The sequence below is a fragment of the Phyllostomus hastatus genome, unplaced genomic scaffold (assembly GCF_019186645.2).
Source record: "Phyllostomus hastatus isolate PE091 unplaced genomic scaffold, TTU_PhHast_1.1 phas_contig_495, whole genome shotgun sequence".
Taxonomy (NCBI): Eukaryota; Metazoa; Chordata; class Mammalia; order Chiroptera; family Phyllostomidae; genus Phyllostomus; species Phyllostomus hastatus.
In genome coordinates, this window is record NW_025333895.1 from 7,475,048 (window position 1) to 7,497,993 (window position 22,946).

At 66.6% G+C, this 22,946-nt stretch overlaps 1 protein-coding gene across 1 annotated transcript in view; it reads right to left on the reverse strand.

Annotated features, from left to right (window-relative positions):
- The window catches only part of AK8 (adenylate kinase 8), a 69,172-nt gene that overhangs the window by 25,422 nt on the left and 20,804 nt on the right, over positions 1-22,946 (reverse strand). Inside the window, exons 6-11 of the mRNA XM_045846366.1 lie at positions 22,804-22,885; positions 22,048-22,119; positions 21,757-21,957; positions 18,757-18,888; positions 16,411-16,500; positions 1,256-1,397 (exon numbers count right to left, since the gene is read on the reverse strand). Of these exons, the coding sequence (XP_045702322.1) occupies positions 1,256-1,397; positions 16,411-16,500; positions 18,757-18,888; positions 21,757-21,957; positions 22,048-22,119; positions 22,804-22,885 (719 nt within the window). The remainder of the gene's footprint in view (positions 1-1,255; positions 1,398-16,410; positions 16,501-18,756; positions 18,889-21,756; positions 21,958-22,047; positions 22,120-22,803; positions 22,886-22,946) is intronic.

Here is a 22,946-nt window from a genome sequence, read left to right on the forward strand (position 1 = left end):
ATTATAAAAATGAAACACGAACTGGAAGCAACAAGAATGAGACGTGGCGGGAAATGGCGTTGTCACGAAGGGCGGGCGGGCGGATGGAGGAGCCGGCGCCGAGGAGGGAGCAGGAGGGGCCGCCCTGGTGGGCGCAGACGGTGAGAACCCGACTCACGGGAGATCCGTCTTCCCGAACAAGGGCGCCCGGCTGGTGAGCCGGAGACGATGTCAACGACGACGCACTAGAAGAAAATCCTCCCGGAGTAACGTAATCGCAAAGGATTCCGACGCTCCAGGGAAAAGTGAGGGGAGAATCCAGACCGAGGCGCGCCCGCCGCCTGGAGAGAAGCCGAGAGGGAGGGAGGGAGGGACGCGCTCAGAGGAAGGTTCCCGGCACCCTGGAGCCGGAGCCGCCAGAGGGCGGGCCGAGTGGGAAGGTGCAGGACGCCGAGCGGGAGAGAAGGGCCCAGGGGCGTCTTCGCTGGGCTGGACGTGCACACACTCAGGGAAGGGAAGGGAAGGACGCCCTCCGCCGTGCGAGGGTTCGGGAAGGTCGGCCTGTGCGTGCCCTTGCCGTTCCCCCAACCGAGCACACGAGACGCCCGCTCCTCGGTGGCCACCTCGGCTTCCTGGGCCACCGCCTCCCCCAGGACACCCCGAGAACCACCCCCCCCACCCCCCCCACCCCGCCCCGAGCGCTCTAGGTTCCGGCCTGCCTCTGCATCTCCCTCTGCCAGACCCCGGGACGGGCCGGCTCCTGGCCAGAGCCAGCGCCGAGGAAAGGGCCTCTGCTGCTCTCGTGGGGGGGGTGGGGGGCGGCCTCCGTTCGTCTCCCAGAATCCCCACGGGTGCCGCGCCCTCCGGGCCACGTCAGTGGAGGGCGAGCAGCGTACCCCACAGCGGGCAGCCCCGTGTCGGGACAGGCGGCTGACCCCTTAGGGGAGGAAGAGCGAGACTCACGCGGCGGACCCACACCAAAGTAAAGTCCGGGGGCGCCCAGGCCTCCAGGGAGGGGGCAACGAGGTCAGAGCAGGGAATGAAAACCCCGTTTGCCCCACGACGATCCCGAGAGGAAGGACGGACTCGTGGGTGGGTGCTGTCGGTGTCCGGGGGAGGGAGCTCCGTCCGGCGAGGCCACGAGGCCAGGACTGGGGCCTCCGCTCCACTCCACTCCCAGTTTTCGGGGCAGACGAACACGGGGTGACACACCCTCCGCCTCAGACGCTCGAGCGCCCGTGCGCAGGAAGCCCCGGGGCGGACGGGGGCCGCTCACCTGTTGGGCTTCTGGCCCAGGTGGTCCAGCAGGTGCGCCTGGTCCAGGTCTCGCGGGAAGCCGTGCAGTACCCACCCCTGCTGGACGCAGTCGTGTTCGTCCAGGCGCTGGCCCAGCACCTTCGCCACGATGCTGTCGGGGACTGCGGAGAAAGGACGCGGTCACTCCGCCTCCCCGGCCCCCACCGGCCCGACGAGGACGGGGGCGGGGGGGGGGGCAGTCCCAGGCTTGTGGGCGTCCTCACTGCACCCGACCACGAACCACACTAGTGAGGAGTTGGTGCGGGCGGACAAGCCCTGGGTCCCCGTTCTTGGGCCCCTCCAGCCATGGTCTCAGTGACAGGAAGAACGTGACTGCCTGAGATGGGTCAAGGGCAACCCTGACCTTGACCTTGTCCTGACCTAGACAAGACAACCATGCCCATCGGCAGCCAGGGTGGTCCCCAGCCCCCCAGTAACACATGGGCCGCGTTGCCCCCCAAGGATCCAGATACGCAGCCAACGTGCACCAGGCCCTGCCAGCCGAGGGGCTCACCACCCCGGCCCCCCCCCCCCACTGCGGCAGGAATCCGGTCTGGGAGGATCTCCGCTCCGGTTGTAACCAGGCCTGGAACGAGGACTCGGGGAGCAGACGCGGGGAGCGACGTCTCCTGTTTACATTCCGAGTCTGACATTTTCCCGAACCAGTTCTCAGATCCACTAAATGTCCTATGTTGCTAATGTTCCGGCAATTTGCTCTGCGTCTCCTGCACTTTACACTCATTTTTCCGGAAACACTCGGTAAATATCACCGCGCCTGCCGTGCCTGGGGCCCCATGAGAGCCGGTTTCCAGACTGGCGGTGCCGAAGGCGTGGCGGCTTTTCTCGGGAGGTGCCGGGCCCTCCGTCAGCACCCGCGGGCCGGGCCCAGCCCTGGCGCACCCGCCTGAGACCGCCCCAGAGGCCTCCGGGCCGACGGCGCGGTGAACACGGGCGAGAGACGCGGAAAACCACCAGCGTCTGCCTTGCTCCACGGCCACGACCCGCCGGCCACTCCCCTGTCACCGAAGAGCCAACCGCAGCCTCAGTCTATGTCACCTGCGTGTCCCTACTCGGACCCTCTGAGACCTTCCAGCCTTTCCCCCCAGTCCCCAGGAAGGAGCGGCAAAGGGCTCCCATCCCAATGAGAGCATCGGGCCGCGCAGCAGGGATGAGCAGCCACACGGCTGTCCCATCTCTTCCCCCGCTTGGACCTGCTGTGGCTCCCCAGTGCTCTGTCCCCTCCCCCACGGCCGACCGGGCCCACAAGGTCCGATTCCTCCCTCCCCCACCAGGGGACTGTCCCCCAGACCTTGGATGTCCAGTCCTTGCAGCCAGAACTCAGCCTCCTCCAGGGCCGCCCCCCCGTGCCCCCCACGGGTCAGCCCCGGCTTCTCCCCCCGTCACCTCTCACTTCCTCTGCCCCGCTGCCTCTTGCGAAGGCCGGGGGCGTGGCGGGTCCCCGAGGACAAAGGACCAGGCCTCCCTCGTTTCCGCACGAGGGACCCAGCGCCGGCACGCAGTGGGCGTGGGACTTCTTCAGAGGCTCTGCCACGACCAAGCAAGCGTGTCCAGCCGGCCTGGCCTGCCCCTGGGGAGCTCAGGTGCAGGGTCGGGGGGGCACAGCGCAGGGGCGTCCCGGCCCCGCCCTCCGTGCTGGCTGACGGTCAGTGGCCCACTCAGGCTCTCTGGGCCTCAGCCTCCTCGCCCCCTCCGAGGAGGGTGACGCACCTGTCCCCATGGAGTCGACACAACCGAGTTCCAGGCCCGCGGAGAAACCGGAAGACGGTGCCGGAACTTTCCAGCGTGGGAGGTGTGTGCTGGGAAGCGGGGAGAGGAGCCTGCCGCCCCATGACCCCCGGGCCCGGGGGCCTCCACTGTTGGGGAGCGGTCACTTCCGACGGCCTCTCCCACCGTCGGGGCCCGAGGGGGAACCAGGCTGCATCCCAGGGCCTCCTCCGGGCGGCGGAGGGCGTGGGCAGCTGGGAGCAAAGGGTCTGCGGGGTTCCCCCGCAACTGGCCTCCCTCACTTCGAAGCGGAGAAACCGAGGCCCTGAGAGCTCGCAGCCGAGGTGGCCAGTGCGAGCCGGTTTCTCGGCGGGGGAGAGCTGACCCAGGCAGGAGTGGGGGCGCCCACAGGAACGCAAGGAGGCTTTTGGGGGGAGGATTTAGGGGGAGGGGTTGCCTGTTAGGCGAGCAAGGACTTCTAGGAGGAATTTCCCCATTTGCCTCCACGGTCCAGGTGGACATGCCTTTCGCGCCGGCCATCCCGTGTCTGAGAAGGCGCACCTGGGAGCGGTAGGGGGCTCAGGAGGGACGGGGTGTGCGCGGGGGGGGGGGGTCCCCGCAGGTTCTCCCTCCTTTTCACCCGTGGTCAGAGCCTGCTGTTTGAAATGTGGCTTTTTTTTTAAGGAAACTCACTAAGTGCCTAAAGGAGGCTGAGCCAGCCGCTGTGAGAGACCACCCCAAGGACAAAGAATGCATCTCAGAAGGCCGTGCTTTGGGGGCGGGGCCGGGGCCGGGACCGGGGCGGGGCCTCCGAGGGGCTACAGGCTGCAGGGGCTGGATCCTCCCCGACACAGAAGGCTCCTCGGAGCACGGGGTCTCCTCCGCGCTCCCCCAGGGGCTCAGGGCCCGGGGAAGAAGACGGGAACCCCTGGAGGACCCGCCCCAGGCGCCCCCGGAACCTCCTGCAGTGCGTTTGCCGCTCCCCGCCCCTTCCACCCGCCCGCAGGCTGCGGACTCCCTGCCCCTGCCCCAAGTGGCCATCCCGAGCAGGTCTGGCCGGCCGGCCGTGCTCCGCGGGGTGTGGAGAGGGGCCTCAGCGGGGCCCTCTGTCCCCTGGTCGGTCAGACCTGGGCCTCACAGCTCACGCCTTAGCGCCTCTGCCGCGGCGCCGCCCCAGAACGTCCCGTCTGGCCCGAGTTCAGCCAAGTGCGAGTTTTTAGCCAAGACTCAGACATCCCACGATCTCATGAGGCCACTCTGTGTGTTGCAGGGCTTTCCCCCCCTTTAAGATCTTCCATAAAAGACGGCAATGCTCGCTCAGACCTTGAGGTCTAGAAACCTCACTCCCTTTATTTTCTGCCAGTGGGGTGTGCTTGGCACCAGGGTGCACTTGGCCAAGGGGGTGGATGGGAGCCGCGGTCACAGGGGACAGGCACCCAGGCCTTGCAGGCTCCTGCCAGGTCCCCCTCGCGCCTGGAAACACTTGATTCTACTCGAACCTGAGGATTTCGGTTTGAAGGCCCGGGAGCCCCGCCCAGCTCCCTCTGGCACAACTGGGTCCAAGCTCCTGCACAAGCCCCTCCCCGCACCCCTCCCGGGCCCAGACCACCAGAAGGGACTCTCCTCTTCCTCCTCCGTCTGGCCCCCCACAGAGAGCGGGCTTGGGAATTAGGAGGGCCCAGAGCCCCAGGCCCTGTGGAAGGGAGCCCAGGGCGTGGGGCTCCTCCAGGCCTCGCTCCCTGCTGCCCCCTGGTGCCCACACCCACACTCCTGCTTCCGGCCTGCCAGACAAGGCCTGACTGGGGGCTTGGCTGGGGAGGGAGGGGCAGGTGGGGCAGGTGGGGCAGGTGGGGCAGGAGGCTGCCCAAGTGGGTCCCGAAAGGCCAGGACGTAAGTAGAGGGAAAGAAATGGAACCCTCAGCTGTGCTTGAAGACAAAAAGGACCCGGGGTTGACGGACAGGCGCAGGGTAAGCAGTTCACCCCCTGCACCCCAGGACAGGTCAGAATAGGGAGGAGCTTCTCCGCACACCCTGCACGCTCCCTACACGTGCACACCCCTGCACACCCTCAGCAACCCCCCTGCACACTGCACACCTTATACACACACTCACGGCCCCACACTCCCCTGCAACACCCCCACAATACCCCCCCGACACCCCCACGACACACTCTCCAGCCACACTCCACACCCACGCTTTCCTGGGCGCGCACAACCCACACGTTCCACGGCCCACACCCACCCACGCATCACACACGCACCCTGAGACTGTCCCTGCAACGTCCTTCCTCCCTCCCTCGAGCCCCCTTGCCGCCAGGGTGCAGGTGACGTGTCAGGTGGGAGACCCAGGGCTTGCACGCCCTCCCCCTCCCAGCACCCACCACGGGTGGGAGGGGCGGGGTCCCCGGCAGGGCCCTGCGGGGAGGTCCGAGGAGAGGACGGGACCGTGGAGGAGGAAGAGGCTGCCCCTGCAGTATTTCCATCTCCTGCACGGGCCCACCCCCCACCCCTGCCCTGCCACGTCTCTTCCCCAGAGTGGTGGGGGCTCGGCCCAGGACAAGGGTTGGTATAACCACAGGGCCCGACCTGTGAAACAGCTTTCCATGAAAGCTATTTCTGGGAGACTGTTCCCCTCCCCCGACTCCAGGGTACTGATTCCAGGCAGCTGAGGCCCCCTAGCCCCCTGCTGGCCCCCACAACCGGAAATCGCCAGCGTCTCAGAAGGAGGGGCAGGGCCCACAGCTGGGGGGGGGGGACCGGGGCAGCCTTGCCTTAGACAGGCTGTTTGTTTATTATTTACTGCCACCTGCTGGTCGACCTTGGCTACTGCGCCCCATACGAGCACAAAATGGTCAACGTTTCTAAAGGCTCCAAGGGAGATGATGAGGGGACTCCGGATTGTTCCAATTGGCCGCACCCTGCAATTCTTGGGGGGGGGGGGTAAGCCGCCGGCCCTGGCTGGCCTCCGGCCGCTTGCGCCAGACAAGCCCGGTTTCCAGGGTCTCCAGGGCTGCCAGGCACAAGATGGCACAGACGTGTCTCCTAAGACTTCTTCAGCTTCCAGAAGTCCGTATTCTAACATCTTTATGGCTTCACAGTAACGTTTAAAATTGCTCGGCAGGCAATGGAGCCAGGAAGCAACTTTCGGGAAGCTGGATTTTTTTTTTTAAAGTCTAGGAAAGTACATGAGCCCCGGGGGGTCTTCCCAATGAGGAGCGGATTCGTGGGCTCACCCCCCTCCGGAGCGGCTCCCCCGTCCACCCCCCTCCCCACCCAGGCGGAGGGAGGGCCAAGCCGGGGCCGAGGTGCCCACGCACCCTCTCCTGTCGCCCCTGCCGGGCAGGGCCCCCCAGCCACAGACGCCTGGCTCCGTCTCTCCAGGGGAGTTTCAGATAGAAAGAGACGGTTTAAATAGAGACGTTCTTCTAGAAACAAACGGTACTTCGCTTAGCAAGGTCATAAGACGTTTAAGGAAGGTGCGCACTTACCCACACCGTGTGTAAAGATCTGACGGTCATTCCCATCTTAAAATACGTCCTCACACGAAGGTGAGAATGGGGATGTGAGGAGGAGGCCGGCCAGCCCGCCCGCCGGCCGGGGGTGGACCGTTTCCCAGCGCAGCGCAGCCGTGGCAGCTGCCCACGGTGGGCCCGGGAATCTAGGGACATGCGTGTCCTCCGTGGTAACGGGTCCGGGCCCAGGAGGCGTCGTCTCCCCCACACCTGACGGGCAGCAAGAACACTGCTGCCCGCGCCACCTGGGAGAAGAAAACCAGCGACGACGGCACCCGGGGAGCGCCCGTGCGCCCGTTTCCTGGGGCGGAAAAGACGCCTGGTGCGCTGTCTTTTCAACCCCATTTGACAGATCAGGAAACCGAGGCAGAGAGAGGGAGTGACTTGTCCAAAGCCACGCAGCCAATAGGCGCAGGGCCCAGATTTCAAGGCAGGTGACCTGGCTCTGGGGCGACCTGCCCAGTCTGTGCTCTGTCCCTGCCCTTTGGGGAGGGGGCAGCAAGAACCTACCCTCCACTCTGTGCCCCACTCACAGCGCACCCTCGGTGAGCCACTTTACCACCCCCCAGGGGTTCCTGCCTCTTTAAAAGGGAATGGGCCGCTCAGGCCCCTGAGCTGAGGGCGAACCCCTCCGTGGCAGGCGGGAAGTCACGCTGTCACCCAGCTCCTTGGGGTCCGAGGCCCCAGTCACAGGTGTACCACCAGCCCTGCGCAGCCCCGAACCTCTGGGCGCCGACCCCTGCCCACAGGTGTGGGCCGGTCGTACTGACCCGTCTGACGGAAGCCTCGCAGCTCACCCCACCCTCCACCCAACCACCGCAGCCGCCCCGGACACCCTGGGGTGCCGGTCTCCCCAGAACCAGGCAGAGGGCTGGCGGACCCGAGGCCGCTGGGCCGTGGGAAGCCAAAGGCAGCCACGTGAAGAGGCCGTCGGGACAGAGCTGCCCGGCCAGCCCCCTCGGTCCCCAGCATCTCCCTGCAGGCGCCCAGCACGAACATGGGGACCCCATCCTGGACAGGCAGCCCCGGCAGACGCGACAGGGAGAGGACCCACGGAACCGGCCGACACCGGAACTGAGAGCCAGACAGGACGCCGGCGAGCGGCCCGGTTCCGCCCAGCGTCGGGCTGCCGGACCGAGACCAAGTCAGAGCAGAGTGCACTGGAGCCCCCGCCGCCCGCCCTGCCCGAAATCCCGGCGGTGCAGTCAGGAGCGCCGGTCAACACCTGTTGTCATGCGCCACCGCGGACGCGCCACTGGAGGTGTGGCCAGTCAGGCCCCCACCCGTTCCTGGGCATCGTGGGGACCCGGCACCCAGCGCCGGCAGCGGTCACAAGGAGAGAATAAACTATCAAAAACACACCCACATGGAAACCGGGGCGTGCGCCCGATGGCCTCGCTGCCGCCACCGTCACGTGCCCCATCACTGTCCTGGGGCAGCTGGCGCCCAGTCCCAGCCGGCGATGGGCCGCCCACGGGGCTGCCTGTCTCTCGGGCACGGTCTCACCTCACACAGGATGAACCAAGGCGGGGGGGCTCCGAAACGCTCACCTCTCAGGTGAGGAACCTGGGTTACCAACCCCCCTCAACCCCGGTCACACGGCTGGGAGGTGGCAGAGTCGGAACCGTGGAGGAGGGACGGAGGCCGGCCACCTCCGGAACCCGCCAGGCCCCGGCTGCCTTCCATCGCTGCTGTCCCCACTGCCCGCCCCGGCCCCACCCCCTGGGGACGGTGGGGCTGTCCTACCCAGAATGCAGGTGCAGGACCACCCAGGACGGCCACACCATGCCACCGGGGCCAGGCCGGGCGCGCACCCCTCACCCTCGGGCATTAGCTGGGCCCCCCAGCTGGCCCTGGGCACTGGGGGCGGGCAGAGACGAGCAGACACACACAGGGCAAGGCCCACCTCACGTCCCAGGACCCACCCGTGACCAGCAGTGGGGGTGGTGAGACCCCAGTTCCAGAGGGTCAGCTGCAGGCATCCAGGTGAGAGGCGGGAGGGGCCGTATGTCTCCCCCTCCCCCTCGGCCTCCCCTGGACCCCGCAGGGGGGCTGCAGGGAGGTGCACGGGGACCAGTGGGATGGGTGCTCCCCTCACGCTGGCTACGCTACACCATGCGTGCCCCAAGCACAGTGTACTCGCACTGCGCTGTGCTGGCCCCCCGCCTCCCCTCCTCCCGGCGGGTCCCTCTGCCCTGCCTGCCAACCCCTCCCCCCGCATTCCCACCCTCACAGCCCCCCACCCCACCCCTAACTCAGAGCAGCGTGGACAGGTGCGGAGTGACGGGCGTGGGTCCCCCTCCTCCACCACAGCTGTGCCACGTGCCCCGCGGGGAAGCCTTCTCGCCGACAGACCCCAGCCAGTCCCCCGTCCCTGACCTTCCAGGGACACAGCCACCGGCCGAGGCACGCCTCGGGCGGCGCCCCCTCCGCAGGCCCCACTCCCACTCCCAGGGAGAGAGCCGGTGTCAGGGACGGTCCCGGAGTGTGGGGGCTTCACGCCGCACCTGCCTTGGGGGTGTGAGGGGACCCCCCAGGCAGCTGCACGGGAGACCTCCCGGCTGGAGGCGGCGGCTGGGGCCGCGGGGTCCAGCCTGTCACAGACGATTTCACAGCTGAGTGGGCTGGAAGCCGCCGGGGCCGCCCGTGGAGGGCGAGACGCATCCAGAAGCCCTGGTCAGAGCGAGAAGGACACCATGCACTTCGGGGCTCCCCTCAGACTCGCCAGAAACACGTGACCTGGACGCCCAGCCCAGAGTGGACCCGGTGGGGACACCCCGGCCAGCCAAGCCCCCCGCAGTCGGTCCCACGGCCCGGCGGGGGGACCCCGGGCAGCTCTGGCTGGGGAGGCAGCTCCGCTGAACGGAAGCATGAGCGAACTGAGAGCCCCTCGCTGCCTCGGTTTCCCCGAGGGTTTGGCCACCGAACAAAAGAGCTTTGCAACCTTGACGGCGACAGGCCTTCTGATGGCAGAGAGACAGCACACGCTTCGCAATCAAAGCTTGGTTTTTTATTTTATTTTAAGATTCTATTTACTTATTTTTAGACAGAGGGGAAGGGAAGGAGAAAGAGAGGGAGAGAAACATCAGCGTGTGGTTGCCTCTCGCACCCTGCCTACTGGGGACCTGGCCCACAACCCAGGCATGTGCCCGGACCGGGAATTGAACCGGTGACTCCTTGCTTCACAGGTCAGCACTCAGGCCACTGAGCCACCCACACCAGCCAGGGCCAGAGTCTGGTGTTTTAAAAAACAAGGAGCAGGGCCTCTGGGGCAGGAGCCCACTGCCAAGCGGGGCTCTGACCCTGCCTCCCACCCCCGTGAGTGGACTGGCCGCCACGGGGGGCTGCCGCCCGGCCGGGGGCCCCGGGCCACGGCCCCTCTGCCCGGGGAAGACTTGCGCCTACTTTCCACGAGGAAATCTTTGTAGCAGTCCCCGCGGAAAAGTCAGAGTTTGACTTGAAAAAAGGAGCTACTTCAAAAGCATTGTCAGACCGAGGTGCGGTTCCTCGGAAATGCATAAATTACAGGGCGGCCGCCGGCCCACCCCCGGCAGCCCTGCGGCGGGGGCGCGGGCGGGGCCGCCCCGGGGAGGGCCGCCCGCCGACAGACAGCCCGACGCAGGGGCAAACGAGCGTGTTCGCTGCTTACTGCCCGGACCGCGGGCGCGTCGGCGTGCGCGAAATGAAAGGAGAACGCGGAGTTTTTTCAATAATAAAGAGGGAGTTGCACCGCGGGGCCCCGAAAGCTTGTGAAAAATTAAACTCGACGGATTCAAACTGTCCTATTTCCACTTCAAAAGAGAAGCGCGCTGAGCTCTTCCCAACTTATCTTCAAACGCCCGGCGCCCGAGAAAGTTCCCGGGAAAAAAATGAAGGCTCCCGTTCCCCCAAGCGCTGTGCCGGTCGGTGCCCACCGTCTCTCCCTCTCCTAATTATACCCCTGTGGGTCCATTAATCAACCGGTGAATAATTTAGGCAGCCGGGCGCTGCTTTCCGCTGGCGCAAACACACCGCAGGCAGAGCCTTGCCGGAGCAGGCCGGGGTCCCTCGGCGCGCCCCTCCGCGGAGAGGGTGGGCGGCCGCCCTCACCCAGGCCGCGCCCGCTCCCCGGCTCCGAGGGGAAGGCTCACTTTGTCTTTCCACCCGGCAACTCTCCGCGAGTTTTCAACAGGAGCGAAAAGCTGGTCCATTGTCGGATCTTTAGTGTGCGTTTAGTGATGAGAATATTAATCCGCCCCCCCCCCGCCCCCCCCCAAAAAGGAGGCGTGCCCCGGGCCTCCTGGGAGGTGGCTGCGCAGAAGCCTCGCGGAAATGCTCGTAATCACGCCCGTTTGGGGCCGGTGCGGCTTGTTTGCGCGGCGACGGCGGGGTCTCATTACCAGCAAAGGTGTGAATGACAGTCGAATCTCCCTCAAATCTCCCCCCCGCCCCCCACGCGGCTGGGCCCCGAGGGACCTGCTCCGGAGAGGAATGTTTAGGGAGGCAGCACCGGGAACGCTCAGTGATGATCTGTCTTCCGCGTTCCTTCCCGCACATCAGGACTCGGCTTTTAGGGGGAAGTTATTACGCCGATTAAGCACCGGCTTCTGCGCCGGAAGGGCCTGCCGTGTGGCACGTGCGCCCGGGGACTTGGGCCCCCGATTTTTGAACGGTGGGGAGCAAGCACACCGGTGGGGACGCCGACAGGGTTGAAGGGAGGTGGCAGCTCCTGGTACCGTGGCCGAAGAGCCATGTGGGCAGGTGTCAGAACACGCTCTGCTCCCAGAGAGCCCGAGGCAAACCCCCGCGGCTGGGGACGCCCTGGCTGGCAGCCCCGGACCCGACCCCCCACCCAAGGGAGCGGGGTGGCCGGAGGGAGACAGACGTCTCACGCTCGGGGCACAGACCCACACAGCCAATCAGAGACAGCCCAGGCCTCGCTCGGGAACGGACATGGTCGGCACAGCCGGGTGGGAGGCCGCCCTCGGGGTCCCAGATCAGAGCCAGCGGTCTGGGGTGGGGGCGCACCTGCCGCCAGCAGCCCCCGCCCCCCCCACACACACAGCCACACACACGGGGTCCTGGGAAAGGGCGAACAGTACGGGGGTGCAGACTTCCCCAAGGTCCGCCGCGGCCGACAAGGAGGGCTGGTTGCTGCGCTCGGTGACAACTGGGGACCCGGACAGCCCCGCGGACGTGGACAGGTGGCTGCCTTCCTCAGGAAGCCCCAGGTCCCTGGAGGGAAGGAACCTCAGCTCCGCCGAGACCCCATGCTGGGAGCGGCGCCCAGGGAGAGAGCCGGCCAGCCGGCCGTCTGTCCGTGGAGGTGGAGGCACTGAGCCTCGCGCCGCGTGGGCAGAGGAAGAGATCCTGACTGGGGGCCGAGCAGCAGGTCTGCACCCCCTGCCATGGGGGTGGGGGCAGGGCCACCCCACTCTGACGGCGTGCAGCGGCTGAGAAAACACGCTCCCAAAAGCCCAGAGCAGGCTGGTGGCTTGCTTCGCACCCACATAAAAGCGACTCAGAGCCGACCCCGGAGTCCCGCACAGTCCTGACTCCTGGCTCCGGGGCCTGCAGAAGCGGCGGCGGCCGAGAGAGCAGGCGTGGGCGGAGCCCCTGGGAATAACTGTGCTCTGTTCGCAGCACCTGAGTCAGGATGCGTTTAGGAGGTCAGAGCCATGTACTTGCAAGTCCAGGCCACGGAAGCACCATCCCCCCATGTAACGGGGCGCAGCCAAGAGGGGAGCCTCAAACAGGGATCTGTAATAAGATCCAGAAGAGCCTGGAGATAATTGGCTCCACGCCACAAGGCCACACCTGCCCAGAACCTGGCAGCTGTGGCCAATTGTGAGAGGAGCCAGAAATGGGGCTGCAGAGGAAGATTGGCGCTGGGATTTAAACCGAGACGCAGCAGCCATGGAGGGGGGAGAACCCTGCGCAGCCCTGAAGGGGGAGAACCACACAGCTTTAGCAGAGTGAAGACCCTCGCGACCCTGAGGGAGAGAACCACGCAGCCTTGACGGAGTGGAGACTCCTGTGGTCCGGGGAGAGAGGACCATGTGCCTTTGCCAGAGTAGGGACCCCCGCAGCTTTAGGAGATACGGTTCTGGACTGGGCAAAGGGGGAAGGAAGGAAGGACTGTGTCTGTTTGTGGGTGCTTTAAGGGACTTCAGGATTTTTGATAAAGACATTAGGTCACTACTTTAAGTTTGTATAGCATTAAATAAAGGTTTTCCTTTCCTTTTCACAAATCTCTGGCATTGAGAGACGTCTTTCCTCTGGTGGAGGACATAACGAACCTGGGGGCTTCTTTCAGTAATAGTATATCATCCCAGGCCCCCCCTTGTTTGTTCTGTAACACCCAGGCCTCGGTCCCAGCCTGTCGCCAGGAGCCCAGGATCCAGCACTAGGATGGGGCCCTGGGGCCCGCTGCCCAGTGAACGTGAAAGATGGGAAAACAACGCCGTTATTAGTTTTGCCGCTGAGCCTCGAGGAGGAGGTGTTGGCAGCCCCTGCGGGGACGCCGGGGAACATAACGGAGTCTGCAGAGGTCATGCCTGGGAACATCGCGGCCGGAGGCCCCGAGGCGGGTGGGGGGGGGGGTGGCTCCACGGGGAAAGGACAAAGGGACAAAGGACGATGACTGGATCTGCCCCGCGGAGCTGCTGACGGTGGTGACGATGACCTCCAGGGTGGCCCCAGCGGTGGGACTGCCAGCTCCGGGCTTGCGGCGCCAAGGTGAGAGGAGGGGGCGAGAGCCTGCCGAGTCGGCCGGCAGCCGGGAGCCGGGAGCCGGGGCGGAGTGTCCCCAGCGGGGAGGCCCACAGGTGGGAGGACGCTGGCCGGCGGACCCGGTGGTGAGGCTGCGGTTCTGCACCGAGGTGGCTGCACGCGGCGTGCGCCGGCGGAGGCAGCTGCCCGCCCAGAGGGGCCAGGGCCGGGCCCCAGGGTGAGGAGGCCTCTGTGTCTGTACCAAGCACCTCTGCCCCTCCCCCGAGCTCCCGAACCTCACAGGCTTCCGGGGGCACAGACGGGAACAGGCGCAGGGCCGCGGGACCCCTGCTGCCTCCACCTAGTCAGGGCTCTTCTCAGGAAGGCCTGGGGTCAGCCTCCCGCCCCACCATGGGGACGTGGCCGCTCACTGGGAAAGGGGCAGCACCTTCCCAACCTCCGCGGGCTGGGCCCCAGGCCTGGCCTGGGGGGCTGTGTCGGGAGCCCCGCAGAGCCCGTGGATGCCCACGGCCTCCCTCCGACACCCTGGCAAACTCCAGGCCTGCCCCCACACGGCTGCAGAGCTCAGACGCGGGGAGGGGACATGGCTGAAAACGGGCCCCATCCCTAAACACGGCACCCCTCCCCCTGGTCCCAGACCCCGCAGCACTGGGTTCCGGGAGCAGGGCCTCGGCGAGCAGACTGGCAAGGCAGCAGTTGGCGGCAGGGTGTCTGCGTCCAGCCCGGCCTCCCCGCTTCCGGCGGGGTCCGGAGAATCACCCACCCCTTCTTCCTTTCCGCCGGCGGCGAGTGGCTTTCCGGCTGCGGAGCAGCGGGCCCTGCCAGCCGGCCCGGCCTCCCCGAGGATCTGCCGAGCGAGCACGCTGGTTCCCGGCCACACGTGCGCAGCCCACCCCGGAGGAGCCAGGAAGGTACATGCGCCCCGCAGCCCACCGCATCGCGGTCGGTGAGGCCGCGGGACTCACTGCTCGTTAGGAAGGTGCCGTGCCGGCTGCTGTTGTGTCTCTAAGGTTGTGGGAACGGGAAGTGCGGAGCGACACAGGCTCCGCGAACAAAAGGCTGTGGGGGGCTGGGGGCAGCGCGCAGAATTTAGCACAAAGCACGGAAGGCGGAAGCTACCGGTGTCGCTCGCTTCCGTGCGTCTCGTCTCCTTCCAGTCACTGGAAAGAACAGGAAGCAATGCCGCCGCTCGGCTGCCACCGAAGAGACTCGCTGGGTTCAGTTTCCGTGGCCGGAGAGAAAGGGAAAGGCGGAGGACGCTACGTGCTGGACACGCGCGAGGGCGGGCGCGCTCTCCCGGCGCCTGCGGATGGACCCGGCCCCGCCCACGGCGCTGGGCGGGGCACGTCCGTGCTGACGCCCCGCCCCAGTCCGCGTCCCCAGCAACAGAAGGTGAACACCTGGCCCTCCCAGGGGGACGCACGAAGGGTCCCGACTGCGGAGGGCGCCACCTGGGCCTGGCCCCTCCGGTTACCCCGAGGTCCTCAGGGGCTCCGCAAGCCCCTGTGGGCACACCGTGCATGTTACAGGATCGCAGGAGGGGTGCGACTTCGGGAACCGCCCAAATACTTACTTTGTGTAACTCCATCCAAAAAAAAGCTTCACAAGCACAGAAAAGTTGCAAGAAGCGAGTCGAACCCCTGCAGACCCCGCGGGACAGTCGTCAACCGCCAGCTGCGTGGGCCTCGCCTCTCCTCCTGGACCGCTGCGGGCCCCTTGGCGCAGAACTCGGTCACACCCCCTCGCGCCCTAGACAGCCCCGCGCAGCCACGCCTCTTGTAAAACGCTGCGGTCTGTCGCCGGGTCAGGCAGCCGCCCACTCAGCCATCACGCGTCCTCCAGGGGGCCCCGCAGCCCAGCACCCTGCGTGACCGGAGGCTGCCGCTGCAGGAGGAAACTGCGGCTCGGGCCCCTGTCCCCGCGGCCGCCACGATGATACTTCCCTACCAGCACCGCACACACACCGCCCATCGGTCCTCACCCGTCCCCGCAGCCGGGGACTTCCACGTCCCCCTCGCCCCCAAGAGGGCCGGGTTCTGAGAGCCGCGCAGGGCTGGGGGCACCCCAGGGTCTGAATGGGCGGGGAAGTTCCAAAGCCCACCGTGGACCTGACCCTCGCCCGGTGCCTCCAGCTCCCACAGCCGCCGGCCGTGGAGGGAACAGACTCTCTCCGCGACCTGCCCTGCGCACACCTGGCCCCCGCACACCGAGCTTCGCCCTGGGGACCTGGGAGAACCAGGCCAGGACGTGGCCCCGGGGCTGTCCGAGCTGCCGGTGGGGAGCGGGCAGCCCGTTCTTACGGCTCCCCCGTCCACTCCCCATGTCCGGAGGATGGGGGAGGAGGCCCTGCACACGCTGCCGGACGGTGTCCCGGCCAGCACGCCCATCGCCTGCCCGTCATGACCACAGCTCCTTTCGGGGTCGGTGTGACTCCCAAGTCCACGCTCGTGTCAGACCTGACAGCCGTGCTGACCGCACAGTGGGGCTACAGCGCTTTACGCACGAGAGGACGCAGGGGCCTGAAAACCGCTCTGCCCGAGGGGCAGTCAGGGTCCAGAGGGGCCACGCGCTGGCTGGGTGGCCGCAGAGGCTTGGCACCCCCCCCCCGCCCCCGATCACTCGTGGACGCAGGGAACTGGACCAGAATGATCTCAAAGGTCTCTCCTCGGGGTCAGATCTTAGGAACGTCTTCAGATTGTGGATCATGGTGGGGGGGGGGGTTCCTGGAGAGATGACCTGGCCCAGCGGCCCCTGTCAGACAGGTCACGTCAGGCCCACGGAGGACCAGCGGCCGGTCAGTCCGAGCACCTGCAAAGCGGCCCGACCCTTCCGGCTCTGGCTGCGGGTGAAATCGGAACACCCGCCCGTGGCCTCCCCTGGGTCTCTGTTTCAGGTTTGCCCCATGTAAGCAAAGGTTCCCGACAAACGGAAACCTTCCAGACTGCCCGCGGTGGATACCATGCGGGCCCCCCAAGCCCCGGGCCCCTGGGACAGGCTGGGCAGCCCGGAGGCCTCACCCTCAGCCTGCAGGCGCAGAGCCTCTGCCCCCGAAGAGCCCAGCTCCCAGTGCCCAGCTCCCAGTGCCCAGCTGCCCTCCCCTGTGTGCGCTCTGGCGGCGGGGGGTGGGGGGGGCTGGTGCACCTCACGGCGGGTGTGAGGGGGTGGCAGCTGTGGAAAGCGCGGCCTACCTGCTATCTCCTTTTCGAAAAACGGCTGGATGTCCTGGCCGAATCGGGAGTTTTCCGCCACGGCCTCTTTCAGCAGCTGCCCGCAGCAGACTGGAGGGGAGAAGGCCGGGGAGACGCCGTGAGACTTTCAACAGGCAGGAGAATGAGAAGAGGAGAAACCCCAGCGCTGCCTGCTGGGCAGGAAGGAGCGGTCGCTGGGAGAAACGTGAAAGGTTCCCCGAGGGCGGGGGTGTGTCCGTCCGGGCGAAGTCCGCTGGCAGGAGTCAGGGAAGGAGAACGGGCCCACGGAGGAAGACGCGGAGTGAGAAAGAACGCACCCGGCAAGGACGGATTACAAATGAGCGGCCCGGGGAGGGCAGACCAGGGCCTGGGTGCGCTGGCGCCTGCTCCAGAGGGAGACAGGAGATGCGCTGGGCCCCGCGCCCCACCCCACGGGCGCTCCTGCTCACACTGCGCGTGAGGGGACCACGGGAAGCTGGGTGCTCTGACTGGGGATTGAATCTGCAACCTTGGAGTGCTGGGACAATGCTCTGGACAACGCAGCTACCCGGCCAGGGCCAGAATGGATTTTTTAGAAAAGCAAGACCAACTCTGTGTTGTCTACCAGGCATATTTACAGTATCAGACACGGCCCTGGCCTGTGTGGCTCGGCTGGGAAGAATGTCATCCCATAAACCAAAAGGTCTCGGGTTCGACTCCCGGTCGGGGCACCTGCCTGAGTTATGGGTGTGGTCCTCCGTCTCCCCGACAAGTGACTGGGCGAGGGGCGACCAGTTGATGTTTCTCTCCCTCGCTCTCTCCCTCCCTTTCCGTCTCTCTAAGCATGTTCTTGGGTGAGAATAAGAAAATAAAATGCTGCCCTGGCTGGTGTGGCTCAGTGGATTGAGGGTGGGCCTGTGAACCAAGGGTGGCCGGTTCGATTCCCAGTCAGGGCACAGGCCTGGGTTGTGGGCCAGGTCCCCAGTAGGGGGCGCATGAGAGGCAACCACACATTGATGTTTCTTTCCCTCCCTTCTCCTCTCCCTAAAAACAAATAAAATCTTTAAAAATTAAAAAAAAGAAGCCTTTCTTGAACGAGGGCGCCTGCGTGAACAAGGCAGGACACGGGGGCACGCACTGTGTGTAGCCAGATGCCGCAGGCGCACTGCTTAGATCCCCCCCCCCCCGCCACGTGCGGCGCAGGACCCCCGGCCCCCATGGGCGCAGCTGGAGCGCCGGGCGCTCAGTGTCCCTCCGACTCCAGATCCTCTTCAGGGGGGAAGCCAGAAGAAGAAATGATCCGAATAATGGCTTTAAAAAAACCCACTGATGTCAGCAAAAGCATGTTTCATCCTGAAGTGGCCAGGTTACTCTCCAAACTAACCAAGGCAGAACACTACCACTGAGAACTTGTAGTGAGATACAGACACCACTGTGACTCGCCTTTCCCCACACTCATCAGAGCCGAGCTGCCGCTCGGTTCTCCATCTTCGTTTCGTGGGGGTGGCTTTTGTCGTTAATTCCCGGCGTGTGGGAGACCTGAGTGGGCGGCACGCTCACGCAGAGCCCGGCCCTCCCGGGGCGGCGCGTCACGTGTGTGTGTGCGTGCGCATGTACGGCCTGGGGTGACGTGTATGTGTGATTTGGGGTACGCACCTTTATCTGTGTGGGGGTACGGGCCTTGTGTTTTCTTCCTAAATGAAGCAAAGGCCACCTGGGCTGGTGACACACTTGGGCGACAGTGCCCTGAGACCCCCCACCCCGCCCAGCCCTCTACCGTCCTGAAGACGGGCGGGCGGGCAGCCGGGGCCGCCTGGGACCACGCCGGGCAAGTCCCGGAGAACCGATCTCACCGTTTCCTCTCCTCTTGGTGAAATAAATACTTATTGAGGCCGTGCCGGGCGAGAAGTCTTCCTCGGGTTCAGAAACGGCCTGCCTGTGAACACGCTGCCCCAGGCCGGGGAGCTGCCCGCGACGGGGAAAGGAATGAACAGCAACCCGGGCTACGCAGGAGCTGCGGCTGCGCAGGAGCTGCGGCTGCGCAGGAACTGCGGCTGCGGGCAGCTGCGGGCGGCTGCAGGTGGCGGCCGCACCGCTGGGGCAGGGCGCAGAGAGCCGGGCTGCAGGGGACCCGAGGGCGGGTGGCCAGAGACGGCCCCGGCTCCCTGGGCTGCGCACGCGGTTTTATTGGTTCGTGTTCGGATGGCCATTATCCTTGGGCAAGAAAAAACGTCATCCCGGCGAAGACGGACCCACTGAAGAGTGTTCAGAGCGGAGCTCAGGGAAGGGCAGCGACGCCGGTGCCCTCCTGGCCACCCGTCCCCCCAGGGGGCTGCCCCCGGGAGAGCAGGGCCGGGCGGCACTCACCGTTCACCAGCCTGTACTTCTGGGCCAGGAGCGCAGCCTGCAGGCTCTTCCCGCTGCCCGCGGGCCCGCAGAGCAGCACCCGCGGGGTGAAGGGCGCGTTGGAGCGGTGGTTGGTCTGCACGTAGGTCAGGGCTGGGGGAGAGGGTGGCAGGGTGGTGAGCGCGGGCGCCAGAGAGGGCGGGAGCCGCCGGCTGTGGGCGTGGGCTCCTCCCCCCGCAGAATGGCTCCCCTCCGCCACGGCTCCACGGACGCCCTCCCCGTCTGCCCTCCCCGTCTGCCGAGCAGGGCCGGGCTCCGGGCCTGGCGCCGAGGGGGGAGGGGCTTCCCTCCCAGCTGAAGGGGGGCTGGCTGTGTTGGGGGGCTGGTCCCAGGACACGAGATGTGAGATGTGCACCGTCGATCAGGTCGGGATGCCGAGCCTCTAGCCTGAGCCAGGACCAGGCCGGTCTCCCGGTGGCAGAGACGGCCTTTGATGACCGCATCAGGCCCCGGGGTGGGCGGGGGGGGGGGGGCAGCACAGGCGGACTTCTGAAGGACTCGGGGACTGGAGCGGAGTGATGTGCGGCCCCCAAGGAGGCGGCCGTCAGCCAGGCCCCGGGGGGTGAGGGTGGGGCAGCCGCGCGGCCTGGGCGGCGCGGGGCCCTGGCCTGTGGTGAACAAAGAAGTGAGGACAGCGGGGCACATCTCCATCTCCGGGGCCACCGCACAGAGCGGGACCCCGGACGCCTACAGCCGCTGCACATCAGACCAGGCCCCCTGCCACTTGAGCACCGGAGCACTGGAGAGGCGGGAGAGCGGGCGGGGGAGGCCGGGGCAGGGCTGTCCCGGCGCCCAACAGGGGAGCCGCCCCCCAGCTGCCCGTGTCCCTCCCCACCCCGCCTCCTGCCGGGGACCCAGAGCATCCAGCACCAAGGTCGGCCGAGGGGGCCCTGGACCCCTCCCACCTTCAGGCGGGTCCTACCCCGGGCCAGGGGCGGCGCCAGACGCTGCCGCCTTCAGGAACCCGGCCACCCCGACCCAGCACCCGGAGCGGCAGGGTGGGCCGGCCTCGCACCCTCCGAGTTCGGGACCCGTGGGCTCCTGGCTGTGGGCCTGTCCTGTGCGTGGTAGGGTCTGAGCAGCGTCTCTGCCCGCCCCCCCCACCAGGTGCCAGCAGCACCTCCCAGGTGTGACAACCACAGTGTCCCCAGACAGATGTCGCCAGACGCCCTGCCTGGGGAGGGGACAAGACCGGGGCCCGGGAGAGCGTGTTTGTCGCGCGGAGGCGGGCCTCTCCGCTCTCTGCGGGCTTTCTCAGCCGGCAGGCTCACCCAAGACGCCACAGGTCCCCTCGCTCTGGAGTGACGGGCGCAGGCGGGTGGGCCAACCGTGCCAGGCTGTGCGTGGTGGCCCCGTCACCATCGCCGCCGGCACGTGGCGACTGCCGAGCCGAACACCCTGCAGTCTCGCCCTGTCTCGCCCGGCCCGTAGTCCCCGGGGGGCGGGGAGCCCGGAATTACTCTCGTCCCCGCTGACAGAGGGGGACGGGCCGGGGGTCACTCTCCCCGCCCCCCCACGGGCACGGGTGACCTCCGCCAGTGGGCCCGGCCGGAGGGAGGGGGTGGTCAAGCCCAGGCCTCCGTGTCCTCAGACCTGCCAGGGCCGGCTCGCCCGAGGAGAGCGAACGCCGCCCCACAGGCGGAGCGGCCTGCCTGCAGGCACCCGACGCTCAGTCACCGTCCGTGAGCAAGTTCGTTAGAGGTAACGGTCCCCCAGACAGGCCCGACCCCAATTACTCTTTTTCACAAACACGTGGTGGCTGGATGCGCTGCAGAGAGAGTGGGAAAGCAACAGAGAGGACTTGGCACTCCAATTTTCCATTTCTCTCTCTGCATTACTAATTAATAGTAATTAATATACTCAGACACTCGCACTCTTATTTACAGCTCCAGGCACGAGCTCTTGACGGACGAGCACGTGAACTTCTGAGTTTAGTTAGATAATTGGGAAGCAATTACTGTGTGTGCGCGGACTCGCGGCACGAGACAAACGCTGTTTCCGAACGCCGTCTGTCTTCGGAGAGCGGCGCCCGCTGCGGAAGGCCCTTCCGAGGGGCAGAACCTCGGCGACGCCACAGGCCGCCCGTGCGCCCGGCACCTCTGAACGCCCGCGGGCGGGGGGCCGGCGGCAGGGCCGCCCCGGGGTGCTCAGAACCGCCTCCCCCGCAAGCAACGTCCCCTGGCAGGAGGGGGTTGAGAGCGTGAGAAACGGCCGTGTAAGCGGCCGAGTGCCTTGGGTGCCCGGTGGCACTGTTACGGTGTCACTGGCCTGTCCCGGCACGGAAGGGGGGGCGCCTGGCCTTGCAGACAACCGAGGCACGACTTTAAAAAGCTGCCCCCCCTCGGCAGCCGGGGGGCGGGGCTCCCCCAGCTTCCCCCCGGCTTGCGGACAGAGGTCGGGTCACCACGAGAGCCAGAACAGCCCACGTGCGCTGAGCCAACCCTGGGGGGCTGGCAACGCCGAGGCTCTGTGGGGGGAGGGGAGTTGCCCACGACAGCAGGGGGGGTGCCCACGGTGGGGGTGGGAGCTCAGGCCCCGGGGGGCGGGGCAGTCGAGCCCACAGTCCCGCCCTGCGCACACGCGCCCCGGCCGGCGGCCTTGGAGTGGCTCAGGACGCCCCCTTGCGCTGCAGCTCTTTGGTCTTCGTGCTGGCGGTGGGACTTTGTTGCCCTGTTTCCAGTTTTTATAGAACGTCCCTCCTGTCTCCCTTACGCGCACGCAAACGGTGCTGCCAGCTCTCCCGCCGAGGCCCCGCCCCTCCTCGCCCCTCCCCTCCCGGTCAGATCTGCCGACCACGCAGGGTGTACAAGGTCAGCAGCCCAGGGGCTGCGAGGGGGGTGCTCCTGGGGACCTCACCCTCAGGGATATCGGGCGCCGCCAGGTTCAGTGACGGTGGGACAAGGAAGGCTGGGGTGCAGGTGAGCCCGCTCCCCACCCCACCCCACCCCACCCCCAGCTCACCCTGGTAGAAGACGTCCACACACGGCTGGTCGGCACTGATGACCTTCAGGATTTTGGGGTACGAGGGCAGGATCCTGATGATGTTCCTGTGATACTCCAGCAGGTTCCGAGCCGTCTCCGGCTCCGAGATGCCCGCGGGCACCACCAGGCGGTTCTGGACCTCAGCCACAGGGGGCCAGTCGAAGGTGGTGTGATAAATCTCTGCCAGGACAGGAGGCCATGGCTGCTGAGGACGCCGCTGCGGGCGGGGTGGGGGCTGCAGTGCGGTGGGGGCAGGGCGCGGGTGCCTACCTCCAGTTTGAGGGTCGACTCTCTTCCCCAAGTTCCTCTCGATCAGGACCGTGTCTGGGGCGCTCAGCACGACTGGGCGGGGAGGCAGAGGAGGAAACCAGGCGTGCTGGGCAGCGGGTCCCAGACACCTGAACCGCAGGGACCAGTAACTAGCCTGGGGGGCCCGACACCGTGTAATGACATTGACCCCCACCACCGGCCTCCCCGGAGGCCTTCTCAGCCCCAAACACAGCGGGCGTGACCTCAGGGCTGAGGACTGCGTGCACCCCACCCGTCTGACAGCTGACGGCCTCACAATCACAGACGACTCTCTGAGGCCCTGGCCCGGCAGCCCCGTTGGTCAGAGTGCCGTCCCCGTGGCCCACGGTCCGGGGTTCCACGCCCAGCCAGGGCGCACGCCAGAGCCGACCCGAGAACGCGTCAGCAAGTGGGGCAGCAGATAAACCGACACTCCCCACGCTCCCTCCCTCCCTCCCTCAAACCAATCAGTAAGTGACTTTTTAGAATAACCCCACCAGGGACATCTCCGTGCGAGCGCCTTTGCCACATTTTAGACGATTTCCTAAAGAGAGTTTCTCAGAGGTGGGGCTCCTGGGGCAAAGAAGCCACCAGGCCCAAACCCGGAGCCCACCCTGTTAAGGACAAGGACCCCCCCTCCCCCGCACTTAGGCCCCTAAAAGGCCCAACCGTGCTGCCCCTCCCCCTGTGGGCGGTGCCTGGGCGGCAGAGCGGGTCGGGGCCCCCGGGGCCACTCACTGACGTGTCTGGGGACGATCCCGTGGGTCTGGATGGCCAGCACCTGCTCCCGGGTCTCGGGGATGCCGTCCAGGATCCAGCCCTGGGCAGGGGGAGGGGTGGAGAGGGGCCGTCTGTTTCCGGTTTGCAGGTTTTTGGGAATT